This window comes from Amblyomma mixtum, chromosome 9 (genome assembly GCF_055824585.1).
Source record: "Amblyomma mixtum isolate Tamu chromosome 9, ASM5582458v1, whole genome shotgun sequence".
Taxonomy (NCBI): domain Eukaryota; kingdom Metazoa; phylum Arthropoda; class Arachnida; order Ixodida; family Ixodidae; genus Amblyomma; species Amblyomma mixtum.
In genome coordinates this window covers 28,804,657-28,831,343 of record NC_143020.1, presented here as the reverse complement: position 1 = coordinate 28,831,343, position 26,687 = coordinate 28,804,657, and the positions used below count along the sequence as shown (strand labels likewise).

General features: G+C 42.8%; 1 protein-coding gene across 1 annotated transcript; it reads left to right on the top strand.

Annotated features, from left to right (window-relative positions):
- Positions 1-270: 270 nt before the first annotated feature.
- LOC149328617 (venom metalloproteinase Antarease-like) lies at positions 271-26,536 on the top strand. The gene is made up of 13 exons (XM_089560893.1): positions 271-316; positions 3,823-3,995; positions 5,355-5,447; positions 8,990-9,128; positions 9,611-9,768; positions 13,483-13,554; positions 13,636-13,763; positions 13,856-13,899; positions 14,867-14,975; positions 18,577-18,744; positions 23,072-23,207; positions 24,720-24,866; positions 26,489-26,536. Exons 1-13 carry the CDS (start codon positions 271-273, stop codon positions 26,534-26,536), a joined length of 1,461 nt encoding a protein of 486 aa, XP_089417019.1.
- The last annotated feature ends 151 nt before the right edge of the window (positions 26,537-26,687 follow it).

Sequence of the window (26,687 nt, the reverse complement as noted above, 5' to 3'; positions counted from 1 at the left end):
GTTAATTGTTATAGAACATCGGTATGACCCCTGCTAGCACCTTCAATGACATGTGCGAAAGTGCGCCCTTCTCAACGTCACAGGTTCTGCCCATTTTTTATGTACTCAAGAAAAATCTACAAATATTTTATTTTCGTAATATTCGGTCACCGGCACAAAGGTCAGTGGGCTAATGCGTTTCCTGGAGCTCACTCGGTGCCGAGTATAAAAGGTCTTGCAAGACAACTTAGTGTTGTCTTTGGAGCTGAAGGCTTATTACAGTGGTATATTATGTCGATTTTCTGCATCATCACTCTTCTTGCAGTAACGGCGCAAGGTAGGCTTTTCTTTCCAGTGGAACACCTGAATTCAATATTCCGAATTTGCTCTCCGCATGCATGGTACCCTAAAGTTCTAATAGATTATTAGCAAAGATATCCAAGTTTACAAATTACTAGCATTTGGGTAAATGATTAGATACAAGAAACCGTTTTCGCAGTGGCAACAGGAGGCCAACTGTGTGAGCGAGTTTGTTTCACTGTAATCGGAGCATATGCATTCTATTCTTCGGTGGTAGTTTGAATTCTCTCTACCTGCACTGAATGCTCAATCAAACGCTGCGTGTTTCCAAGGGCTGCAATGAATTTCGATGTGTGGGCAGACAGCTTCTATCCTGCAATTACATCATGAATTTTTTCTCAAAATACAAAGAATTAAACGGAAGAGGCTTAACCGCCTTCTTTTTCTTCGTTTCTGAGATATCTACAACGAGAGTTGCCAAAATTAGCCACTAGGTGTGTGCAATTTGCGCAGTGTTCAGGAAAACAACAGGTAATTAACTCTTCGGGAGCGGCAAATAGTAGAGCATGCGCATGATATTTTTTTTTATTGCGAAACCAATACTACTTCTTTGCGGTGCGACGGCGGTGCACATGAAATGACCTTTCGCATGACCTCTGTGTGACGTCACGCTGAAGGGCGGGGCGACCATCTCGCGCCGTCCGTGTGCGACGGCGGTGCACATGAACGGCGGCCTAACTCCCGCTCTCTCCGCCAGGAGCGCCGCAGGTGTTGTGACGTCACGCCGAAGAGCTGGGCGACCATCTAGCGCCGTCCGTGTGCGACGGCGGTGCACATGAACGGCGGCCGGACTGGATTGGATTGGATTATATTATATTATATTATATTATATTATATTATATTATATTATATTATATTATATTATATTATATTATATTATATTATATTATATTATATTATATTATATTTTATTATATTAGATTAGATTAGATTAGATTAGATTGGATTGCATAGGATTGTATAACCGATGCATCACCACAAGTCTAACCACAAGCACCACCACCAGCTACACTACCAGCTGAACCATGGCATAGGTACGGGTATTGCTTTCGCAATTACCGGGCTTAACCAAGCTGAGCCCCAGCGAATTTTCTTTCGCTTAGCATTGTCGCCGCTTAATTCGCCAAACTCTGCGACATATAATGCTACAGGAATCAAATAGCATTTTTTTTAGATTTGAAAAAAATAATATGCTAGAATATCGGTGTGATGGTAGTGTCACCTTGGCTTCACTTCATTTGTGTTCTGGAAGCTTAGAATGCCGCATTTGACGAGCACCGCAGGGAGGACAAAAATGCTCGCACTTACATTCCAAGGACGTCTTTATTTTTATATCTTCTTTTCTGCCTCCTTCCAGAATGCAACTAAGGGTTTTACAGCACGGGTAAAGCAAATGGTTTTCACATCAAATATTTTAGGGAGGGGGTGCAGTTTCGGTCTTGTAAAATTTATAAAACCTATCGTTGAATTTATACCAAAACGTCCAATTTCAACGGTGCAAGCCGTCACTCCGTCACTTTCCCAGCTAGACGTTGAGGAGGATGAGAGGCCCTTAATTTATGAGTCGACATGTTGGTTTCATAGTCTACATTGAAGACTACTCCGTGGAACGGTGGTAAATCTGAGGCGAAAAATATTCACCAAGAACCTTCGTCCACCGTCATAGACCAGCATCTGGGCGAGGTTCCGATATAGCTACCATGCCAACATTTACGTCATCCTCACATTTCCTCCGTGAGAAAAAAAAAATATCGCGTTATAGCTTGCCCCCCTCCCCCCCCCCCCCCCCCCAAAAAAAAAAAAAATTGATCACTCGACCATGCTATTAACGCTACGGTATTGACGACTATAAGCTTTTTAATGGAGTAAAGCAATAAAAAGTCAATTTTTCGCCACTAGGACTGACGGGTGAAGGAATACTGCATTCTGCGGGTAAATAGCTAATGTGTCCGGCGGATCTTTTTCTTTTAGTGGTACGCTGCAGTAGAACTGTTTCACAATAATTTACGGGAAACAAGAAAGACAAAAAAAATGAAAACGTGTTATTTTTCTGTAAGTGCCTCATTCACCCTTCGTAACCCTAAGGAAATGATTTACGTATACGTTTCAGTGTATTACTTACCGACACGTCGCTTTCTGCCTCCTCATTCACTAAATGTAAATACTGGCGTGTTTACTGAAGTTTTGAAATCATGAGCATTGCACGCTTGTCGGTGCAACTTCTCGCCATCACTTCTAGCGGAGCAGTGAATATCTTAATTTTTCATGCTTCGACCATAAGGGCATGTCTCCCTCAACACTCCACCAGTAAAGATGCCAGGAGCCGAGCCGACCTGTGAAAAGATTCAGTACCTGGGTTTTATGCCTTTACCTGCGCATCTACCACGCATCTACCACGCCTGATGCGTGATGATTATTGTCGTAAAGGAGCTTATGAACGTGGTCACAAAGCGACATTAGAAACCTGTCCTGAAATTTTTATCAGCATCAGACCCACAATAATAAGTTGGTCGTGGTTTCAGCTCCCTGGCACGTAAAAACATTTCTGTGCTCTGTATCTGGCTTTAGTGCTTCCAGGAACCGTCCTCCTCCTTGACGAGTGGTTTTTGTAGAGCACCGAAATTACCAACCGCATTTATTGTTTTTATTGCCATCAGACTTAGAGTGTGACATACCACAAATAACGAAAAATGCTCAACTGGCAATACTTCTGTAACGTCGTGATAGCTTGTAGTCGGAACAGTGTAATTCAGAACAGTGTAAAAGTGTGTGAAATATTCACTTGCAATAGTTCGTTGGGATTAAGTAAAGTAGAAACAGCGATACTGCATGAGAGAGTACAGAAGACTGCTGAAGTCTCCTATTCCGCTTGCCCTGTATGGTACAGCTTATAGCAACAGAATAGCGATGATGCCGCCGTGAGCTAGTTGGGCGAATAGAGAGGGCACTAGAGATTACTAGCGGCAGCAGAAGGTGAAATTGGTTGGTGAAGTACAATGTCAGTTATTTTTTCATTAATACTATTGTATTCAAAGCATAAGTGTAGTTCTTACTGAGGCCCATAAAATGACAGCCCTGAAATCTAATGAAATGTGGTAACAAATGTGCTGACAGACCAGGCACATAGAGGCAGTTATGTCTGGTGAAGCCGCCCGGTTTGTTTGTTTTTGCTTACATCACATTTAATGAAATCCCTCCCACGTGTCCTCCATTTCCACCGTGAGAGTCTAGCAACATTCAATAAGCGAAGTCAAACTGAAAATGTGCCTACTTAAAAAAGTGCGCATTAAAACTACGTATATAATATATCAAATGTACGAGTACCACAACAGCTAGGCTGCATTATACCCAACAGCATTAGCGTTTCTTTTCACTGTTCCCTAATAGCTTGTCATATGATACATATTTCCTCATTAAACAATTTCGACATAAGTGCAACCAAGAGAAATACACAACTCACGCACATAAAAATGCTTTGTGCAGGTCTGCCAGCACCGAGACTTGTATATCCTCGGCTGCTGCAGGAACGTTCAGCAGAAGGCAAGATGGTCCTGCACATACACGACTCGTTGACGCTAAATTTGGAGCAGGCCTCCGTTGCAGCGCCGGAAGTTCACGTGCACGCACAGGAGGACGGAAATCCTGTCGAACATGTGGTAACAAAGCCTTTTTGCGCCATTTTCATAAAAGTAGACTGCCGTGTTAATGTTTTGGGCTTCTCGGCGTCCACAGTAGTTTACAACCGCGAGTAGTTTACAACAGTAGTTTACACTACCGCTTAGGTAGACTTCTATATCCCCCCGCACATAGTTCTCTCACCAAACCCCAAGAAGTTGCGTGGAGGCAACTCCAAACGAACACCTTCCCCAACCCCGCGATATATGCCCGCATATACCCTGGGGTCTACTCCCCTTCCTGTCAAATGTGTGGCCAACATGCCACTCTATCCCACATACTCTGGGCTTGCCCTCGGGACTACCCCCCTAGAGGCTTGCAGCTCTCGAATCCAGACCAGTGGGAGGCCGCATTGCTCAGCTCCGACTCGGACACACAGATCCGGGTTGTGACAAGAGCCCTAGAAGTCGCCGAACGCCACGGGCTCATGGCCACTTGATGGGGCTATAACCCCACACCGTCAGATACATCTGTCGACGAAAATAAAGTTTATCCTCCTCCTCCTCTGGGCTTCTCGGAGGTATTCGCCACTACTCTGACATTACAGCACTCATTTGGAATGCGGATGTATAACTACCAACAGCTCTCAGCGTTGCGATATGGGCAATGTTTCACAGTATTTCATAATGATAAAAAATTATCTACTGTTGGCAATCACATGTAAAGTGCACTAAAGGTTAACGTGGAGCACGGGTCCTAATTTAAATTAATTTCCTTCTCGTAGGCGAAGGCACGAAAGCCCATCAGGCGTGTACTCCATACCAACTAAGGGCGTACAGGTTCGTCCTATACACATTTCACAGGTCATAAACCTGAAAAACGTTTGTAGAAGCAGCGAGAGCAGGACACCAAGAATGAACTTAAATACCTCTTTTTCTGGCTCCTTAGCATTTTGACAAATTAAGTCAACTGCGGCAAGTTTATCAGATTCCTAATGCCTTACGGCTAGTTGTGTTAGTAAAATGCGAATATTTTCTAGCATGTACAGTTCGTTGCATTATTTAGGGGTTTCATGAAAAGCTGTTGAATTTTTATCCATGGCTCAGATATGTACTGCTTTCACGACACAGCTCTCTAGTCTTCCTCTACACGGTGTACGCTGCATTTCCAAAAGCGAAATGTCACTTCCCGGTAGCGAAGTACATAATAATTTTCATCGTTTACTGTTTTTCATCCATTGCCCTCTTGTTTAATGAAGTGATCCCTGATTCATTCAAGGAAAAATGGGGTCTGAATATTGAGCCTAACTGCAGTCGGAAGAGGGTGAAATCACAATAGCTTATCGTGCTGATGGAGCACACGGATGATTCATTCTTCTACCTGTAATGTTTTATTTTCAGTACAAAGGAAATGATATAAACAGAAACCTTTACGAAGATGAGCACCATATGGCAAGTGTCTCCTTGATGCGCGATGGGAGCAGCCTGCAAGTGGTATGAACTCATATCGTATTTCTTGCTAGGAAGACCGCTCTTTCTCCCTGTATAGCATTTCGCAAAAACAGTAGGCACCATTCTACTGTACGTTGCATTTTATAGCTCCTAACCCTCTCATAACTACAGCGCTCTAGCTAAAAGTAACCAAGCTTCCAAAAAACTCCGGCTCTCCTAGCCCAGCGAACTAATTGAGATCTACTGAGTTCCCTTGCTTAGTCCGCAGTACTTTTGTCGTTCTCCAAACTTTCTTGTATATTAAATGCTGGTTAGTTAATTTTCTAATTATTACTTCGGAAAGAAAGTGTCCATGCAGAATTTGTCGAAGTTTACTGATATCCATGAAGCACAGCTAAACGAAGTGTTTGCACCATGCTACCATTTACGTCGAATAGTTTTTTTTTTTGTTTTTTACCGGCCATATGCCGTAAACCATGAATAAAGCTTCCTCGTGACAACAGTGGCACTTCTTCGCGAGACGCGCCTAAGAGTACAAAATCGGCTTTTTTCTGACATTCCCTTCTCGATGAGGCTTTGCCTGTGCCCTGGAGCAGAGGTGTAAGCCAGCAACTGGTCACGTGATAGCCTTCTTTGAAGTCTAATAAATAGAGCGGCGTAAATCGTACGGGAATGAAAACAAAGCTGCTACCTGTTTTTTTTTTGAGGCTATTAACAACTTTTGTATTGAATGTTCTTGGTTTTGGTTTGGTTGATGGGGTTTAACGTCCCAAAGCGCTTTAGTCTATGAGAGACGCCGTAGTGAAGGGCTCCGGAAATTTCGACCACGTGGGGTTCTTTAACGTGCACTGACATCGCACAGTACACGGGCCTCTAGAATTTCTCCTCCAAAGAAATTCCGCCGCCGCGGCCGGGATCGAACCCGCGTCTTTTGGGCCAGCAGCCGAGCACCATAACCACTGAGCCACCGCGGTGGCGGTCAGTCTTCTTTTTAAACTAATAATTAAAACATTTGCTAATTAGTCCTTACTAGTTATGTAACTTAGAAAGAAAAATGCTGCATACTATGGCACACGACATTGAACAACCCTCAATTTTTTACTTTGGGTTAGAAGAATGCGCCTTTTTTAAAATCTTGGTTACGTTTTGCTGGGACAACTGGTATACTGTACGAAAGAACCGTCACACTGGACAAAAACCGCCGAAATCTTTTAATTACCAGATATTAGCATATACCGCTTGAAAGGTGTCATGAAGTTCCTTTTCATCACAAGTTTTGTGTTTCCACTCGGTGCGTCTTTCGTACGCTTGATCGGGTCTGTGCTGTATTCTGTCTTTGGGGCCATACACTACTTCAGCATGGTCCTAGAGCCTTGAACAAAAGTCTTGAGGCCTCAAGGCTCAGGGTTGTGCTCTGCAGTAGAGCACTTGCGCGGGAGTTTTGAAGGAAGGTGACCACAGAAATCTTGAGCTTCGGAGTTTAAAGAGAATCATAAAATTCACTACTGCCGTACTGTGTTCAACAGCGCTTCTCTTTCCCTGCAGTGTTTTGACGGAAACGGTAGATTCCTATGGCAGCGAAAGAGCGGGACTGCGTTGTTTTGCGAGAGCGCTGCTTTGCAAAGAAAGTGAGGAGGCAAGGGAAAGTGAATAACGCCAATTACCCAGTGGTCCTTAACATCGATGCCGACGGGCATAGGGCATGACAACAGAACCGACGGGGCCGCGACGAACGAACGGAACCGATGCGGTGCTGTCATGAATGACTCATTTCCGACCCTTTTGTACATGACCTACAGAACTCTGCAATACTCCCGTACAAGGCGGTTACATACTGCCAGAGCCTTTCAGTATTTTTGAAGGCCATAAAGATTCTCGCGAAGTTTGGTTTGTTGACAAATACGGCCGCGAGGTGCGCCACGGCCTCCCTGGCAGCCGCGAGTTGTAGACCCGAATGGCGGTGTATGATATTCTTGTTGTACAAAAATACTTGCTACAACGTTTGTACTGTTGTTGTGTGTTTTAATCCGCGAAAATGAAGCGAACGTCTTCGTTACAGTTCTGTAATCGCAGTCAGCTTGACGCTTATATGACGTTCTATGTCACATCATGTGTAACGTTCTACGTCACAGCAGCGGTAACTCAGGACGTGCTACGTCCGCCGCTTAAGAACGTGGGTGGCGCTGATGAACACTCTCAAGGTTAGGTTATTTCTAAACATAAATACCCCCGAAAGCAGAAAATTCGACAGCCGTAACCGTAGCTCAGCGGTAGAGCACCGGACACGTAATTCGGAGGTCGTGGGTTCGGATCCCACCAGCGGCATGTGGTTGTTTTTTCTTCCGCTTTTCTAATCGATTAGCTTTAAGCGATAACATAGTCAGTAATATTCTAAGTCCAACAGCACAAAATAAATAAATTATTTAAACGTCCCCTCTGTCCCTTAGTTTCTGTGGCTGTTGGCTTCTCTCATATTTATAACGAGCCCCTCATTCCCCTTCTCTTGTTTGCTTATATGGATAAAGAGTTGTGCCAGCTTGCTCAACGGACGGCTCCTTATCTGTGGTAGCCTGGCTGCTGCGAGCACACCTGCCATGCTTTATTCTACAGTTGAAACACTGGTTTAACGCGCCCTGTGCTCATAATTCCGCAATATGCACGCGGCCGTAACGCATTGCGCGATAGGGCAGAGTCGGTGTTCGTAGAAGGCGTTCATTGGATTCGTGCTGCGCCCGTGTCTCTCTCACGGCTGCGGTCTACGGCGCTTTGTAGTTCTGTTCGTTAAGCCCTACCCGGCGTACGCTTTTAACCCCGAGTTTTCGGCTTGACTTAGCACGTCAGTGACTGTGGCTGACCAATGCCCCAAAACGTCGCGCTGCCTGTTGATATGCGCACAATTACAGCGTTCATCTTTCAGAAGCACGATGCTTTCGATCTCGTCCGTGATGCTTGCGCATCATATGGTACTCTCATGCTTTCACCTTACAAGCTAATAACTGGAAGAGCTACGGTGCGGTTATGGGGCTCGGCTGCTGACCCGAAAGACGCGGGTTCGACCCCGGCCGCCGTGGTTGCATTTTGATGGAAGCGATATGCTGGAGGCCCGTATATTGCGCGGTCATTGCCAGTTGTTTGCTTTTGTGAATTGTTAAAGTCAGGATTCAAGGCATCCGGTTGCGTAACGCTTTCCTTCGAAAATTAAATTAGCCCATAATAACAAATGTGCAAAAAAATAAATTTAAGTCTTAAAAATAAAAGGCAGGCGTGTAAAAATTTTGCGAGCTGCGTTTCTTTACATTTAGCTAAGCCTCTTCGGTTGCCTCAATGAGGGAATGGACACTACGGAGTCTATTCCTGTTCCCGGTACAGTATAATCTTTAATCTTACCATTTTTAGAAGACCAGCTTATGCTACAAGGACTCTATTTGCTTATGATGAATGCGCACCGCCATTGCAAACAAATTCTTTCATAATATTAGTTTACGAATTCACATTTTCTTTACAATTGGGTCTCAGTTACACTACATTCTTTTCTGACACCAAACTAGAACAAACTTAATAAGTAATTCGTTCTCTGCGTTTAGGAAGGCTTGGTGGGACCCCACAGCAGAATAGCTCCATTGCCAGGAATGGAACGATCAACTGATGGCCTTGCAGCTCACATGATCTATGAAATTGAGCACAGGGACACGTTGAACATGGCTTTGTCTATGGAGACGAATGGTAAGAAAACTTTGACTATATACTTTGATGCTTGTACCTTTCTCTAACTCAATCCACAACAAAACACTACAGTTTAGAAATGGTAATGGAAGAGCACACGCGGTTGTAAGGGAATACAAGCACCTTAGGAACCGTTTCTTGTCGCCTATACCCCACGTGGTATTGCGGTGTCTGGGTACCGAAATTTACCTTTGGCTACCTCAAAAGGAATAGCGAGTTCTCCCTAACTGGAACTTCGCCGAAGTTTAAATTTAGAGTAATTATCATCCTCTTTAACATCACAAAACCAGCATGTTCACGTGAAGGGCAGGATGGTTTCATTTATTTGGAATTAACTTCCTTTAGCACGAGCTTATGCCAAAGTATGCCCATTAATTACCTAATCCCATGAATTCCCTAATCCCTCTAAAACTGCCCCGAAATATTTTTGTTTGGGAAGAATTTATTGTTCTTACACATGTTTCTTTCCACGTGCATTCTAGTATCCGACAGGGCAATTGCTGCAAGGTACGATGGCAGTTCGGGAAGAGTGCCGGACCGTGTTATCATTGAGGTCTTTATTGTAGCGGACAGCGCCCACCAGCGTCATTTTGCTAGAAGAGAACTACTCCTAAATTACCTCTGCGTGTTGCTAAATGCGGTAAGCTCATGTTTTAAAGTGCACATTCTGCCGGATGCCTGCGGTAGTTACTCTGAAAGTTTTTGTTTCTTCAAATACAAATGAGTAAAATCAGACAACACGAAGCGAAATCATCATCCATTTTCTCAATTTTTAATACCATATCTCAAAACAAAATATTACTAGACCTTGCCCGAAAGAGTTTTTTCAATGGAGGGAAGTTAAACATAATGCGTCAAGGATTGCTTGAAGGGCTGATAATTACCTAAGAAAATAAGAATAAAGTGCATGCATGTTAAGGCTTGTAGCGCCTATTCTATTCAAAATAAAAAAAAACGCTGTCATTTTTTATTATTTTGCTTACTTCTATGTCATGCAAAGTGTCTTATTTGAGCTTTTGATTGATTCTTTTGCTTACTTATGTCATCCAAAGTGTCTTATTTGTGCTTTTGTTTTTTTTATATTTGTGTTTTTTTTTGTTATTTTTTATTCTGTTCAATTACCTGTGCCCTCCCCCCCTATGTAATACCCTCTCGAGGACCTTTAGGGGTATTCTGTGTAAATAAATAAATAAATAAATAAATTATATAGGTCTCAGAAGTAATTCCTAGTGACCAGTTTCCAAAAAGAGATCACTCGCAAAATTACGAGCAGTTCGCTTGCTAATATAATGTGCATCTGGGGCAATCCAGGAATACACAATGTTGATATAGGCTAAACAGTACAACGCCTTGGCCAAGAATATTCATTTGTGTTTTCTATAAACTGCTGTCAGTAACGTCAAAAAAAAAGGAATGAAAATCAATCTATCAAATCAATTTTATTTTCGGGAAGGAGGAAAATATACATGGCGAATAAGGGGACAGTAGAAAAACCAGCACAGTGCAGCTTCACAAGCCTCCAACCACCCAGGCAACAATGACAGGATTTCATTGGTTTAAATTTGCACCCTAAAACTGGGCACAGTACAGAAAATATCAGCGGGAATCAGCATGTAAAAAACAATCAAAACAAAAACAGTCTCTATACTCATACAACTAAAATTTGTAAAAGAAGTAACTCTTTAATGTAAATTTGGTTCAATGCCATTACGTCTGCGTTGTTTTGCGAAATCATTAGGCCTGCGGGGGAAAGTGTAATCAATGCGATGGCGGTGATAGCTCGTGCATGTGAAAAATTTTCAAAAAAAAAACACCTTAGCAAAAACTTAGGGGTGTGCGAATATCAAATTTTTCGAATACGAATCGAATACGAATACTTAGTTCCGGATATCTAATCGAATATCGAATAATCAAGGACAAACGCATTTAATCACTAAAAAACATTTATTTGGGCACCAACGAACATCACAGTTCAACTATCGATGATTAAATGAACAGAAAAGGTGTGTGTGGCTGCACAAAAAGTATCAAAGTCTCGAACGTTATTCTTAGAAGAGTGGAAATATCAGAGAAGATGGCTAGTACACAGCATTGATTAAGGCTAGCTTGCCATCAGCACAAAAGCGCGTTGTTGGGAGGACGTAAAAGTTTGTCGTGAAGGAAAACCAGCTGCAGCACATGGTCAGGCAGAAGTAGTTCCCTTCTAACTGAAACGACTCCTCCAGCCACAGAAATTGCCCTATCACTTGGCACTGACCTGGCACGTATTGCGAGGTACTTCGTGCACAGCTCTGACTATACCAGCTTCGCAGGTATAGTAGCCACAAAAAATCTCACCAGCGCAGTCAGCTACGGCATGGCCCTTGGAGGAAGAAAGAATTTTCCTTCCGTGTAGGCGCCGCCATGTTGTTATGTATCTGTCGGTAGGGCTTGCGGATCGAAATGAACGCCGGTGCTCACAATGAATATTCGGCTAGATACGAATATTCGCGTCGTGTCGAATATTCGAAACAACACGAATACTTGGATTTCGAATCGAATTCGAATACTAAAAATATAATATTCGAATTATATTCGAAAATTTCGAATATTCGCACACCCCTACAAAAACTTCGTTGCTTCTCATGAGCTGGCTTAAAATGTCTGCGAAAAAACAGCATATCCACGACATTCAAAACGCTGTCGATTTGATTTCCCTACATGTTTATTTTCCTTAATTTTTATTTTCGCACTCCCTTGTCTTGCTGCGTTTCGCTAGAAAAGCCCCTCCCCAAATCACAGTTGCATGCCATGGCTTACTGAATACTGTCCAAAATCTCAACCTTTCAACAAATATCTTCCCTCTTAATCTCTCTCTTTTAACTTTCTTTGAGCCCGAGTTATTGGCTAATGGGATATTGCAATGTTGTGTCTCAAACCTATCTGCGGCAACGTGGCTAGGAAGCCTGGACTGCGGTCTAGTTCGCCTATTTTCACACCATTTGACACAGCGCCAAGAGCCAACCGTTTTTTTTTTCTTTTTAAAAATTTACACCGCTGCAGCAAGGACGATCCGAGAACCTCTTATTTGTGCGGTGCATGATTACACCCCTCAGCTATGGCGAAATATAAACATGTGCGGGGACGCATTGTCTTACAGCGCTAGAGCATCATATGGGGGTAAATATGCTGGTAAAATGCACATTTTTTATTTTTGTTTTTCGTTTCTATTGCTAAGCACTGCATTCAACAAGGAATGTTCAGTACCTGTTCCATTTCAAGCAGCTGCGCCATGAAGGATTTAATATGCACACTCTTAAAGTTAATGTTTTTGTTGCACGAATGGGCTCGAAGTCATTGTCGTTTTCCTAAGACGCCCATTGTTTACATTTTTCATGGTTTGGAAGAAAAGTAAGGCAAGACAGCAAGGAGCCGCTACTTTTGGCATCTGCAGGATATCACCTGGAAAGAAAACCCCGTTTAAATGTCAGTTTCTTTAAAGAACGCTTAGATGCACCTATATGCGCGACTGTTTCCATTCAATCGCCTGAGGCAGCAAGGCTAAAATGCGATAGCAAGGAGTTGACCCAAATTCCTAAAAACGGTGCACCACTGTTCACCGTCCGTGAACACAATCAAGAGTCGGAGTATTGGACAGCTGCCGTAGAGTCAAAAAATAAAATTGTGAAATTTCAATTTCCATTTTTCGCAAGCGCGTTTGCTCATCAGGAGATGTCGAGCACAAAAAAAAGTAATACTATTGTTTAAAGCTCCAATAAATAGTGTAATGTTCATATATAAAATACATTGGAGTTTTGTAATGTCACAAAATAAAGGCGACCATATGTCCCAGCAGTTCCTGCTTAAATGAAGAGTATTATCTTTCGTCAGCCATGTTAGCACCATGAAATTTAGATGTTAATAAGCTCGAAATAATTTTCAGGGACCGTGACACATATCACATTACATCAAGTGATAAACTGGTTAATAACCGTAATTTTCGTCTGTCCTAGTGCGGGGCTTATTTTGGGTAAAACGCGAGGCAAATTGGCTCTGACCCAACTTGTTAATAGGAAAAATACTATGTACCGTGACGCTCTCTGCCCAGACCTCTCCTTTCTCCAATAACATTTATTATCATAAATATTGATATGAATATTCATAACAATAACAATTATCCGTGAAGTTAACTATTAGAAGAACCCTAATCATTTGAATCTATTGCTGGAACCGTTCATACTTTGCTGCTGCATAGCACTTTCAGCAAGGTATCCTTGGCCGAACCTATATCTTCTTGCAGAAGCGGCTCCTCTGAGAATCTTAGAGAGTGCCAAAATAACACTGTTCAATTTCAACAGTGAAGCTATCTTTTCAGGTCAATCTAAGGTTTCGTTCAATGACAAGGCCAATGGTGACTCTAATGCTCACTGGCTTCGAACAAAGTTGGGTAAATACGTCCTCCTTGATCTCTCTTGATCACAAAATGCTTCCGGTAATCTGCTTAGACCAAATATTTTATTTTATTTAGAGAGAGCCCTACTGGCGTGGAAACGGGAAGTATATGTACGACACGCCAACACTAAAGGCATTCAAAGAATACGTCAGCGCAAAGAAGCAATCCTTTAATTCGCCTGATCTCGTATTTCTGCTCACAGGGTAAAGTGAACACTTTTGTTGTTATATCTTTCAGTTCGCACACTGCATTTTCTGAATAGAGAACGAGTTAACTTTTAATTTTTACCCTGCAGACGGGATGTGTTTTGTCAAAGAGCTAATGGCAAAAAAGCCACCGGTGAGTCATCAAGATTCCTCTCTCTACAGGGCTGTGTTTTGTAACCTTTGTCCGAGCTTGTACGCTTTTTTATTGCTCCCTTGAGATTTTCATTTAATCCATTCTTTCAATGCGAAATCTGTGAGTGTATCTCAAGGGCATTCCGGTTGCACTCTGTGTTTGTTTCATTGTTAACAGTGTTCAGCTTTCCTGCCGTCAAAAATCTTGACCTCCGCACCGACTTGTGCAGACTATTCGCTTCTCACACATTGCCGCTAGTATCATCATTATGAGCAAAGTTGTATATTACCCTGCATGACGATAGGCACTCCCAGTAATCTCCCGGTATGTAGGTGCTTTCGATTTTATTCTAGTAGCAAATAGCCTCATGACTCAAGGTAGTCGCTGTTCTCAAATCCGATTCCCATTTCGAAATACTTGTTCTTCAAAATAACAGTCAACTTGTCAAGGCTGTTTCCCTCCCATACAGCCCCAAGTCCAGGGTTTTAAATTTTCGTTTCATTTACCATCAAGTTACAGACTATTTAAAAACAGTGCAACATAAAAATATGTGGTGACCTGAGAACCTATCAACACATAGAACTTTCCCCCAGCACCTGGCCTATCTCTTGCACTAGCTCATGAAGTCAACACGCTAAAGAAAGAAATCGTTTGTCTAGTCCTGGTGCTTTAAATCATACGTATCCCATGATATAACAAGCAGTGCATACGCGGCTTGTAAATACGCTTCAGAAATATCATCTGCGGAGGAAGGATTAAAAATATTTGATTTTTATTGGTAAGAGCGTTAACCACAAGTTCTAAATTTTATTGCGAGACAAGATTTCTCACAACTCGCAAACTGCATTAAAAATTGCTATTTCTCATTAATATGCTTGCTAGCGCTGCTAAATTTTGTTTTGGTCAGCGTAAAATTTGACTCATTAAAATGATATGTTTAGCAGTTTATTATCTAATTCGTTTTTAGGAATGGCCTACGTTGGAGGCTTGTGCAATTCCTTCTTTGTGGGCCTTGGCGAGGACGATGCGGGATACTACACTGGAGTCCACACCGTTGCCCATGAGATGGGCCACCTGTAAGATATTTACAGCTACCTGCATGGCGCATCACATTGAAAATACTACAGGGTACAAAAAAAGAAGGCCACGGGGAGATTGAAGTATAATATTGCTCCCGACACAAGTTGCATTTTATTTTGCTTTACAACTGGCTAAGTGATTGCTTCAGGGTGAACAGTAACTTCCTGGAGAGAACTAATATGCTCAGGTTTTAAATAATGCAGTTATGTAGTGCACAAGGCAATAAATATTGCACAATTTCAGGGAAGACACATTAACTATAAAACTAAATAGCCATACTAAATGGCACAAGCCAGAGCCAGGCACATTAATATAGCCTGACTGACTGCGCATGCTCTCGTTGAATGAGCGGTAAAATCGTGGCCATTCTAAAAAAAGGCCAATTAAGCGACCGTTGATGCATGTGAGTTATAGGGAGCTCCTCATGTTTGCGTGGCTTCAGATTTTAATTGTACATTGATGAAAGCTAAACGGAGAGAACAATGACGACACTATTTTGATCCCTGCCAAGGTTACTGCTCCTTAACGAGCGTCACTCTGAAATTGCAATTTCACACGTATCTGGAGAAATGCAGCATTCACTAATTCAGTCCCCCTAGTGCATCAAGCTTCCATAAGATGAGAGTTTAGATTCCAGCTGATAAGTTGACAGCTAAGTTCTCTTAACTACATTGACACAACATAAGCCAACATTATTGTTTCATTGTCCGACACACACCTGTACAATGCAAATACATTTAATATGATCGCAGACCAGTATTCTTGGAAAAGTGGTTAAGATAGCCTTCAGCCAGCCTTTTTGTTTTGTGGCCTGTAAATTCCACCATTAATAGCTTTCTTCATCTCCGTAAGTACTGAAGATATGCTATTCAAGAAGAAGTAGGCAAGTATTTCTGTTTATGTACCGAACCACGGGCCTATATGTTCGCTGCAATAACTTTTGCCTGACAGTCGGCTACATCAGATCACCTGGCAGCGGCATTTCATCTTGTCTGTTTTTAGACGCGGAGGCCTTTAATGGCCTTTTTTTTAAGTATAGAGACCGACCACACTATCTAAACAAAATGAAGCTACCTCCTTACCACCGCATGGTGCCGTATTTCCATAGTCACCGTTTAAAAAAAACTGTAGCTTTCGCAGATCCTAGCGTGACTTACACTTCAAAATTTACTAATGAAGTTCTCGCCCTAAATAAAAGAAACAATACAAGGTGTACATTCAAATGGGGGGAATTTTCCGCATAGCACTACCCTAGAGAAGGATTATTAAGCAAGGTGAGCTTGATGGCCTTTATGAAAGAAGTTTCTATATCATTGCAAAATAGGAAACTGGGAAACTGGAGTCAGAAAAATCTGTTGCGTTAGTCTGGTAATATCGTTGAAACTGAAAGAACCGAAAGAACCGAAAGAACCACTGTCACTCCCTTGTCATAATGGAAAGAACCATGCCTGAGACTTGTGCTGAAGCATGCAGTGATACCTATTTCCGTGCCTCTTGTTTATGATGCCATATCGAAAAGCTGTATATTTCCCCAACGACAAGCGCCTAATTTTTCTCCCAAGCTCATGGAAAAAAATGATAGTCCGTAAAACGTGCTGAGTTCTTTTAGATGGACCTCTATTACTGGTGGAAGCAAGTCAATGATGCTGGCATCGCCAAATAACGTTGTCCTTATGTCTGGATAGACGAATTCATGCCTCTCATGGACATACTTTATAGACATGCCCATGTCTTTGTAGAGTAAGGAAAATGGGTTTTTCTATTGACAGATAAAAACTTCAGCCAAATTAAGCTTACGGCAGCTCTAAGACTACGGATATTGACCGCGGTAGTGTTCTCTTCATGGTTGTTGGACGAACGGCGTTCACACTGCCGAATGAGTGGGACCCATTTGCAATCGTTTGAAATTAAAAGCTAATTCAAACATATCCCCCGCGAGAGGCCTCATCCTTCCCCATCTCCTCGGAGTGTCTGGTATGCTGCGGCACAAAGCCTCACGCAAATGCCAAAAACAAACTTTGAAGTTTATTATCCCCGCAGTCTTTTCATTCTTCAGCAGTGTCCTCGCATTTGAGGTAATGAACTGCGTATAGCTCGCGAAGTGGTACCGTGCTCATAAAACGATTGCTTTAATAACACCCATAGTGAATTGAAAGCATTCCGTGGTGTAAGCATCGGCACCTTGTGCTTTAGAGATTACTGTGCGTTGAAGCAAACCGCTAGCATGAAAAGGCGGCAGTGCTGGTTTGCGGCTCAAATGACGCATTTGCATAATAATTTAAGCGATGTTTTGGAGTGATCTGTTCTCTTTTAGACGATATTCTAAACCTACACCGTTGCAGAAAACCCGGAAGTCATCGGCCAGAGAGAAAAAACCGCAGCGTGAGCGAAAATTCTCTTTACTTGACGTGGCGTAATCGTGACGGCATGTGGACGTAACCGGAAAACCCCCGTGTGATAATCTTCGCTGCTGCCTCAATAGATGGCGAGCGACCAGCGTGAAGACTTCGTTTCAATTCTCAATGCGGAACCTGCGAAGTGTGGTTCCTATGCTGTGATCACGTGCATCACTGTGAACAAGAACAGTGTCCGCGTCTGTGTTAATTAATGCTATCGCGACAACGTTTTTTGGCAAATAAGTAAAGGCGACAGAGCCGAAACACAGAATTTCTTTCTACGCAGTTGAATAGAGTCACAACTTTACGTTTATAGTTTTTTTTTAAACATGGTATATCCTAGGTTTGGTTTGGTTTATGGGGTTAAACGTCCCAAAGCCACTCAGGCTATGAGAGACGCCGTAGTGAAGGGCTCCGGATATTTCGACCACCTGGGGTTCTTTAACGTGCACTGGCATCGCACAGTACACGGGCCTCTAGAATTTCGCCTCCACCGAAATTCTGCCGCCGCGGCCGGGATCGAACCGGCGTCTTTCGGGTCAGCAGCCAAGCACCATAACCACTGAACCACCGCGGGGGCCAAGGTATATCCTGAATATTCGTTATATCACGCGTATTCCTAACACAACCGCCAACTGTGAAAGTTAGAAAGTGGCGGAAAAACAGACAATTTTCCTGGTTTTGCAAAATTTGCTGAGTGTGCCTTTTTAAAGAAGCTTCTATAGGTGGCGCCAGCTACACCAGCGGCAGAGTTAAGCTACCGCGGAGAGACAGAGGCGCGCGGCGACCAGGAATAGCGCCGTGCGCTATTTGGCCGAGTGTCGCACTAACGGACTCCGTCCCGGTAGCCTAAAGTTTATTCTCAAGAAACCCTGCCGCCGAGCATAGCGAAAGATCATTCCTACGGGCCCTTAGGGTTGAATGAGGTAGCGTAGGAGTGACTATAGGCGGCAGTGCTGCGACCGGCCTTTCGTGTTAAGCGGTCATTTGTTTTGACGCCTCCTCTTGCTGTCGTTCTGATTGACGTCACAACGAAGTGAAATGAAATGAGGTTTCGAAATCCACCTTCTGCACAGAATATTCTAAGGCTCGTAGAATTTTTTTCAGGCTCTATAAAACGGCTTTCAGGCATATATTGGACTCAACGGTGACGAACCGGACAAGATACTTAGTGTATTCTACTCTTACTCTGTTTTGAAAGGCTGGGCGCCACTCATGACGGAGATGGGCCGGAACGGGGTATCCCAAATCATCCCAGCGCCAGGCAATGCTCCTTCAACGACGGATACCTCATGAGCTATGTAAATAAAGGAGTGCAGCGCCACTTCTTCTCACATTGCAGCCTCCGCCAGATGCGGTTTATAATTAGGTAAGTACAATGTTTAGTACGTAAGTTGTTATTAATCGTGTTATTTGAGCGAATTGTCTCTGCCTTGCTCTAAGAACTACCCTCAGTAAAATGCTTCGTTTCTGGCAGAATTTTGCACAACGGCACATTTACCTCGTATATATCTGAGCTTTTTCAAGGAAAAACAATAACTTTACCACCACTCTCGAAACCGGAACCTCGGTGTGGTAACTACCAAGAATAAGCTATTTGGTGACCGGTAATAAGAGCTGCGATTACTAAAGGTAATCCCTGCATCGGATTAAATTATATTTGTTAGTGTTTCCTGACTCAACAGAAAGTGGTCCCGTGGGGTCGTGAGGCAATTTACGAGCGTACCAACAAAGCATTGAAAGAGCGATGGTTTTACGTGTGAGAATTTTGCATGTCAAGAAAATTATTACGGCAGTTCACAGCAGCAGGTGGCCTTCACTAGCGACAATAAGCAGACAGCTTTCACCGCTTCACTTGCCAGAGAAACCGCACTTGCACAGGGCGGGAACATTACAGCCAAAGGGAAGCGCTCCATCTTTCCTAAACGCCATCGCCAGTCGGGCGACATTAGCAAACTTGTTTTCCCACGGCATAGTAACCAAATAAGTGCAGAGAATGAGAAAGAACGTAAGAGAGGTGGAAACTCACCCATAATGCCGCCTATGACCACTTTAATGCTCATGACGAGTAATACCTGGACGACGTCAAAGAGTGGATCAGACCCCGCAGTACGGCAAAAGTGGAAGATTACATCCTTTTTATTTCCGCCCATGATGTGTCCAGCCGCTCGTTTCGATTTAAGACATAGAAAGCAATCCACTAGAGTCGAAATTGTGATTATCAATTAAAAAGAAAACAGCTTGAACCAAACGAAGCCACATTATTACGGCCAAGTCGCTTCCGGAACAAACGGAGCTATCTTAAGCGGTAACCGGACGAGCGCCAAAGCCAAAAGCGTTGTGATCCAGACTCTTGATCAAAACTCGCTATCTTGTATTGTAATTTGCATGGCTGTTTCTGCCTAGATACAACTGGCAGTGTTATGTAGGCTTTACGTTATGATGCACATTGGCGGGAATGGTGCATTAAGGTCCGGCTACGTACTATGTTGAACCACCTTGAGTTTTTAATGAGAAGTGTTATCACGAAGCACATGGACTTGTCCGCATTCCGGCTCCGCCAAACCTTTGCGGCCTAGGTCAGGATTTCGTACCGCGGGTTCGGTCTCAGCAGCCCAAATCCATAGTTACTAGTCACCGCGGCAGGAACTTGCATACAAGTGTCAGACTTCTTATAGCCTCATGTATTGCACCAATATATATGGTAGATATTTCCTTTCCACAGGCTTATTTTAGTGAAGGTTATAAGTGGCAGACTTCTTATAACCTTTTGTATTCCACCAATACACCTAGTAGCTGTTTTATTTCCACAGTTTTATTTACGTGAAGCTTAAGACGTCGTAACACTCTCTTCAGGTACCCTCTGAGAACAGTCAGACAAAGCAGACTCTCTGCGTATTTCATCGTCACCCATATGCTTATTGTTTCAATAATGTTATGGCAGGACGGAATGAACTGCCCTTGTTTAGGAGTCTCAAGGTTTCGATAGGATGATCTGAAGTATCCTTATTGACCACGTAATTGACGTTCTCGCCGAGGCAACAGTACGCGAAAAATGAAGCCGTGATCTTACTAGGCGCGCACCCGGGATACTCAAAATTGTGTCAAGGCTCGTGCTAGACTTCTCTGAAAATGAAGCGATCCCGCATGAAAAGTGCAGAAATGTTCATCGTAAAAGTTTCGCACATAGCCCTTCTTCAAATACGAATCATGCTCAGTTTTGAAACGACTAAGCACAGTGCTCGGTTAAATGAAATATTTGATTGTTGCAACAACATATAAAACATTCACCTCATTGCGGCGTGCGGGTCGAACCTAACGGACGAGTAGGAACGTAAGCGCATTTAGGACACCAGAGGTCATTGCTAATTATCGATGAAGAGAGATAATTGCTGGTCTTATCTTAAACACAGCATGGCTTGATAGTCAGATTCCACATCTCACTGAATTATAGAGCAGAAATTCAGAAAAAGTTTATGTAGGATAAGCAACGCAATGCAAGTATCTGGAGTGACTGGTGGATGCTGAGAGAAAATGAAGTGCAGGTCATGACGGCCAGCGTTTAGTTGCAGCGGTGAGGTTTCAAGGTTTCCTAAAATATGCAATCCATATGCCAGGCACGCAAAAAAAAAATGAAATTTTGATCATTCCATGAAGCCGTATCTCCAAAGGCTACTAACTTCGGTTTATAATTGAGATCAGCAGAAAATTTCTGGAGAGAAATAAATTATACATTAGGGACTCTCTATGCGTTGTACGATTTTCTAAAATGTTACAAATGGCTTCGAATTATTGAAAGGTTTCTAAAGAATGTGCTGAATGGCACCTAACGCCCACGTCAATAGCTTTATCATGTGAACTTAACTCAGATCTTTTCAAAACATTACTGAACTCGTTATTAGATAAACTTCCTAATGATAAACCGTACAGCAAAGGGCGCGAACAGAGCAAGAGAATGCACTTCGCTTAGAAACTGTTCTTGAGAGTTGCTTGATAGGTGAGATCCTCATTCCAGAACTCCAGTGGCCTGAGTTCCTTAACGAACCCGGTAGACGAGCTTTAGCCGATCTTCCAAGGATGCGCTAATCAGTTGAGCCTCCAACTGCTCGTAACACGCATGTGTCGTCTTCAAAAGCTCAGGCCTACCCTTACACCACAGACAGAAAAGAACAGTACAGATTTTCTCGATAGAATGCACCCATACTGATAAGTAGGTTTCGTGGCAGGCCCATGCTTAACTTTTTTTTAATAGAAACAGCGCATTAGACGGGACCAAGAAGATAGAACACACAGACACAGGCGCTGCTTTCATTAAAGCTTTCAATAAAACCCACAAGGGCGCAATCATCTGTAACGCAAAATATTTCCAGGTTAACAAGCTCACACGCAATCCAACAAAATTAGCATTGAATGACTAGCTATCAGAGCCATTCTGAATTTGTAATGTTTTCCAACTCAGAACTCTACAGGAACATGTTTCCATTTACTCAGCTAGCAAACGAAAACGGCTCTGAAAACCTAACCGCACCACTTGTGAAATGCTTCAGCACTCTACAGAACAGACGACTACAACTTTCAGTTCATATGTTTTACCTGTAAAGTAGGAGCGCATTGTGGTAACTAGAAAAGCGGTTCATCCTTCCTGTATTTGAGATCGAGAACGCGGCCGTAAATAAACTCCAGACATGCTAACTATTACGCTTGTGGTCATAGCATTTTCTGCATTCTAAAATTTCAGCTTTCAGCAAGAAATTACATACCCATAAACTCTGATAAACGCATTTCAGAGCGGTTAACTGTTTATGAACGCAGTTTTTTCATATGATGTAAGATCTCTCTATAACAATCAATGAATCGTCAGATCACCCGTGGGCCTGTCTCACATTTTTTTTTCTATTAACGTTTTTGTTGTCGCCAAGAGCATTAACCATTGGTTCCCCAATGCGATCAGTGGAAAGCCTCTAAAAGAAAGATTTTGATATATATCAGAAGAATGGACAATTACCTTCAATATTCCGATAACAGTAACGTACAATTTTTCAATTCTCAGAATATTTGTCCTGTAATGTTATACACACTCTGCTCTAATTCATGATATTGCCTTAAAACACCTTTGTTGTCCGAAAACTAGATTTTTAAAAATGAAACGTGAAAAGATACACCATTTTCAATGTTTGTCCGTCCTGCTGCAGGCACGTAGATATTTTTTATGAGGTAATTTTGTAAAATGTTTTTCGCAAGAAGCTCCAGCGAGATGCCTCTCAGGTCCGCTATTCATCGATTAGTAACAGGAGTTTTCGGTTCATAAATGAGTTCATGGTCTCATACTAGAGCCGCGCTGTGACACAGTATCAAACATGCGGTTTGGTGGCAACTGCAAACAAATATTTCCGAACGGCTTAACGCACAACGCTAGTAGAAATATAACATTCTGCATAAAAGTCCTTGTTACTGTTCCATAACAATGTATCATCTACTTACTTCCTCATACGTTTACTTAAGTAACTTTGAATTTTGCACGAGCAGATGATTGGCCTGGCGATTGCTGTGGAGTCCATGCTCAGTCTCAGAATAACTCCACGTACTTTTCATAATAAATAAGATGTTACTTTCGGCACGGACTTGCTTAAAAGAAAGCTTCAGCCGGTTGGGCTTTTCTATTTCGACAACATTGTTTCTCTGAAAATGTTTACCAGGGAGAGGGGTCCGAGATGTTGGAAAATCCTGTCAAACCGCAAGTGCGCAAACACCAATTACCCCGGAATGCAGATTGAGGCCAACAAATTCTGCAGGCGTATATATCCTAATCAACGTAATGTCGTCGCCAAAATGGTAAGTGGATTCAAAAGCTGCGGCAAGGAATATTATCTTAGCAGTCTTTCTGCTAAAGTGATAACAAGACAGTCTTGTTCAGAACAAGCATGAGCGGCATGTTTCTTTTCGCTCGACATGCCACTAAAAGGCTTGCGACGATATCATATGAGGATCTCTTGCTGATGGTTTGAGTTACCAACCTCCCAATTCTTGCAGATAAGTAATGATGGCCCACGGGGGCAGTAGCTTCGAAATGCATGCAGAAGCCACGACAGTGACTCAGTGGTTATGGTGCTCCACTGCTGACCCTAAGATGTAGGTTAAGCTCTTGTAGGGGCGGTCGCATTCCAGTGAACCGGTAAGCAAGAGGCCCGAGTACTGAGCAGTGCCAGTGCACTTTGAGGAACCTCAGGTGATCGAAAATATCCGGAGCTGTCCACTAGTGCGTCCCACCATAGCGTGAATCGTTTGGGGAGGTTAATCCATGCCAACCAAACCAAACCGAACCTAACCACTCTTAAAATAACTCTACGGCAATTACATCAAAAACATGGCTACGCTTTACAAACTAAACTTCATAGCGCGTATTGGTAGTTTAGAGTACAGCATTAAAAAAGTAGGAGTGATTCGGGTCGACATTCTCAGCACCGTTTGAACTAAAGAAAAACTAGCGCCAAACCATGCACACCACAAGAAAAGAACGAGGAGGAGGCACAAGCGTTTGTGTCTCGTCCTCGTTCTTTTCTTGTGGTGTGCATGGTTTGGCGCTACTTTTTCTGTAGCTCAAGTATGCACCAACTAGCCGAAAAAGAGGTGTTAATTCTCACTACCCTTTGTTCGTGCACAAATTTACTCAACGCAGAGCGTATACCTCCCACCTATAGACCGACAAGGGCGTAGCATAATTTTGAACATAAGTTATATTGGAAAAATGTTTGGAAAGCTACATAAATTTTTCTGCTGAAAACCTGTTTAATGTAAACCATCTATTTTAGCAGGAGCACCACCTGTGATATCAATAAAAGCTGTCGGTCGTATTTAAAGAAGCAAAACTGCATGCGAACGCATTCACAGCACCTAGCGAAAAAGTTTGGGCCTTCGCATGAGATTATATTAATACAAATAAAACAACTGTCCCTTTCCACGTCGCGGATGCATGACGTCGCAACAACGTCGTTAAGCTCAAAGAAAACTCTCCAGACAGGAAGTGACGTCCCTTCCGGTGAATGCATCAGGAGCTTCAAGACTTTTGCAATCATCATCACCATCAGCCTGGCATGCCCAATTCAGGAATGCCAATAGATGATATATTTAAACAATAATGAGCTTTTTCTCAACAAACCTTTTTTGGAACTGGCATGGAAATCGCCCCACATCCCTAGTTGCTCTATCCCGCGTATCGCAGCACGCTAAAGCGTGCTTAGCAATCTGGCATGTTTGGTATTTGCTACCACATTTTAACTAGTTGTACTATTAGCTTTCTTTGACGGAATTCTTGAATGAGAATAATAAGACAATCTCGCCTTACAGATAAACCCAAAAAGCAACGAATGCAAGATGCGCTGTCAATACCCAGAGGTTCGTCGTTATAAGCGTGGGGACTACACTTACGAACATACTACACTGTATTACACCGACACCGATGCCTTGGACTTCTTTCAATGCGGACGAGGAAAGGTATGTACTGCTTCCTTTGAGGCAACTGCCCCTGTTCGAAAAGTACTATTATTGAAAATAAGTTTGCGAGCTATTTTCATGAGGCATTCTTATTTGTGTCGGGGGAAGGATGGGTAAGGAGAGGGAGGGAGGTGAGTACGAAACGAAGTTGCTTCCACTCTTTCTGACCCCAAAACTTGGAGCCTTTTGTATAATGATATGTTATCTATATTGCGTTGAATTTTGCGCTGCACCCCCCGCGGTGACTCTGTAGTTACGGCGCTCAGCTGCTGACCCAAAAGACGCGGGTTCGATCCCGGCCTCGGCGGCCAAATGTCGATGGAGGCGAACTTCTACAGGCCTGGGTACTGTGCACGTTAAAGAACCCCAGGTGGTCGAAATTTCCGGAGCCCTTCACTACGGCGTTCCTGATAGCCTGAGTCGCTTGGGGTGTTAAACCCTAATAAACCTGAACCAACCATTTCGCGCTGCAGCAGATTAAGTAGCAATAGTGAATCGCAACTAAGCGGGACTGCATGTCCACATTAGCATTCGCCACTCCGCACACTCACCGACTAACTATTTACTGCAATATGCAGGAAAAGCGAACGTTTGGTGAACAATGAGCAAATGGTTCCGTCCTTTCCCACGCTTTAAAACCTCAGTTACGTCATCTAAACACAGTGACCAATGAGGCAGGAGGAAATAGAACTAAAATGAAAAATGTATACCGAATCCTTATAGAATACAGCCCCTGGTATCATTGACTGCTGTAGAAGCGAATGACTTGCATGTTAGGTGAGTTAAATGTTCACAGTAAGGCACTTGGATAAAAACTTCATTTTTTCACCGCTCACATCAGAGGCTGCTGGGTCATGAACGCTTTGGAAAAAGAGTTTTGTCCATGCAAATGCGAGCACTTTGTCGTGAAATAGCCAAGTTCAGCGTGCAAATCATTGGCATGAAGAGCCTAGAATATGTATTGTAGCTAATAAAAATGCTGTTTTGCAAGCCTTTAAGCAAAACTTGAACAACTATCTTCACTATGTCAAGCAAGGACTACGCAAAGAGAAGGCTGAAAATTTTTTTTCTGTATATCACTGCCACACCAATAAAAACCGGTCATCATCCTCTTCCTGAAACTAGGGAGTGGATTAACAGTAGGCAACTCTTTTTCAAGAAAGACAGAAAACTTCTCTGCGCAACTTTATTCTTTGTCTTCAGCCGCAGGATTTCGAATGGCAATGTCTACGAGTTCAAGCAGTAACTTTCTCTTTGTGGCCAGTTGTGAGCTTTGAACAAACCTCCTCCTCTTATTATTTCTTAACTGGGCGCCACTGACCGCATTTCGGTGCCCCTAAATCTGTGATTATCTCTGAAGAGGTATTCGGCCAACTGCTTATTCAAGCTTTTCGCAATTCTTTTTGTTGTTCATTCTGGCAAATGCAGCTTGCAGCGCTAAGTTAGAATAATTTTTCAAAATGGTAGTTATGCTACCATGGCATCAAAGATTGAAGGAGAACTGGCGTTCAATCCACTAGCCATTTATAGTCACAGTCCGCTTCAGAAGCTGCCTCGCCATTTTATTCTCTATAATTTAATCAAGTATATGTAATCATTACAACGGAACGTTTTTTTTTCAGGTATGCATTCAAGGACAGTGTGTATACCCTTCAGGACAAGGAAAATAAAGACATTCATATTCAACAAATGCCGGCCTGGGAAGATTGTGCAACCACGCAATGTCAAATTGAGACTAACTAGGGCTAAAGTGAAGCGCTGTTTTTATTGTGATAAGTTGTGTCAAAGAAGCTGTTAATCATTTTCTATTCAATGCAGCAT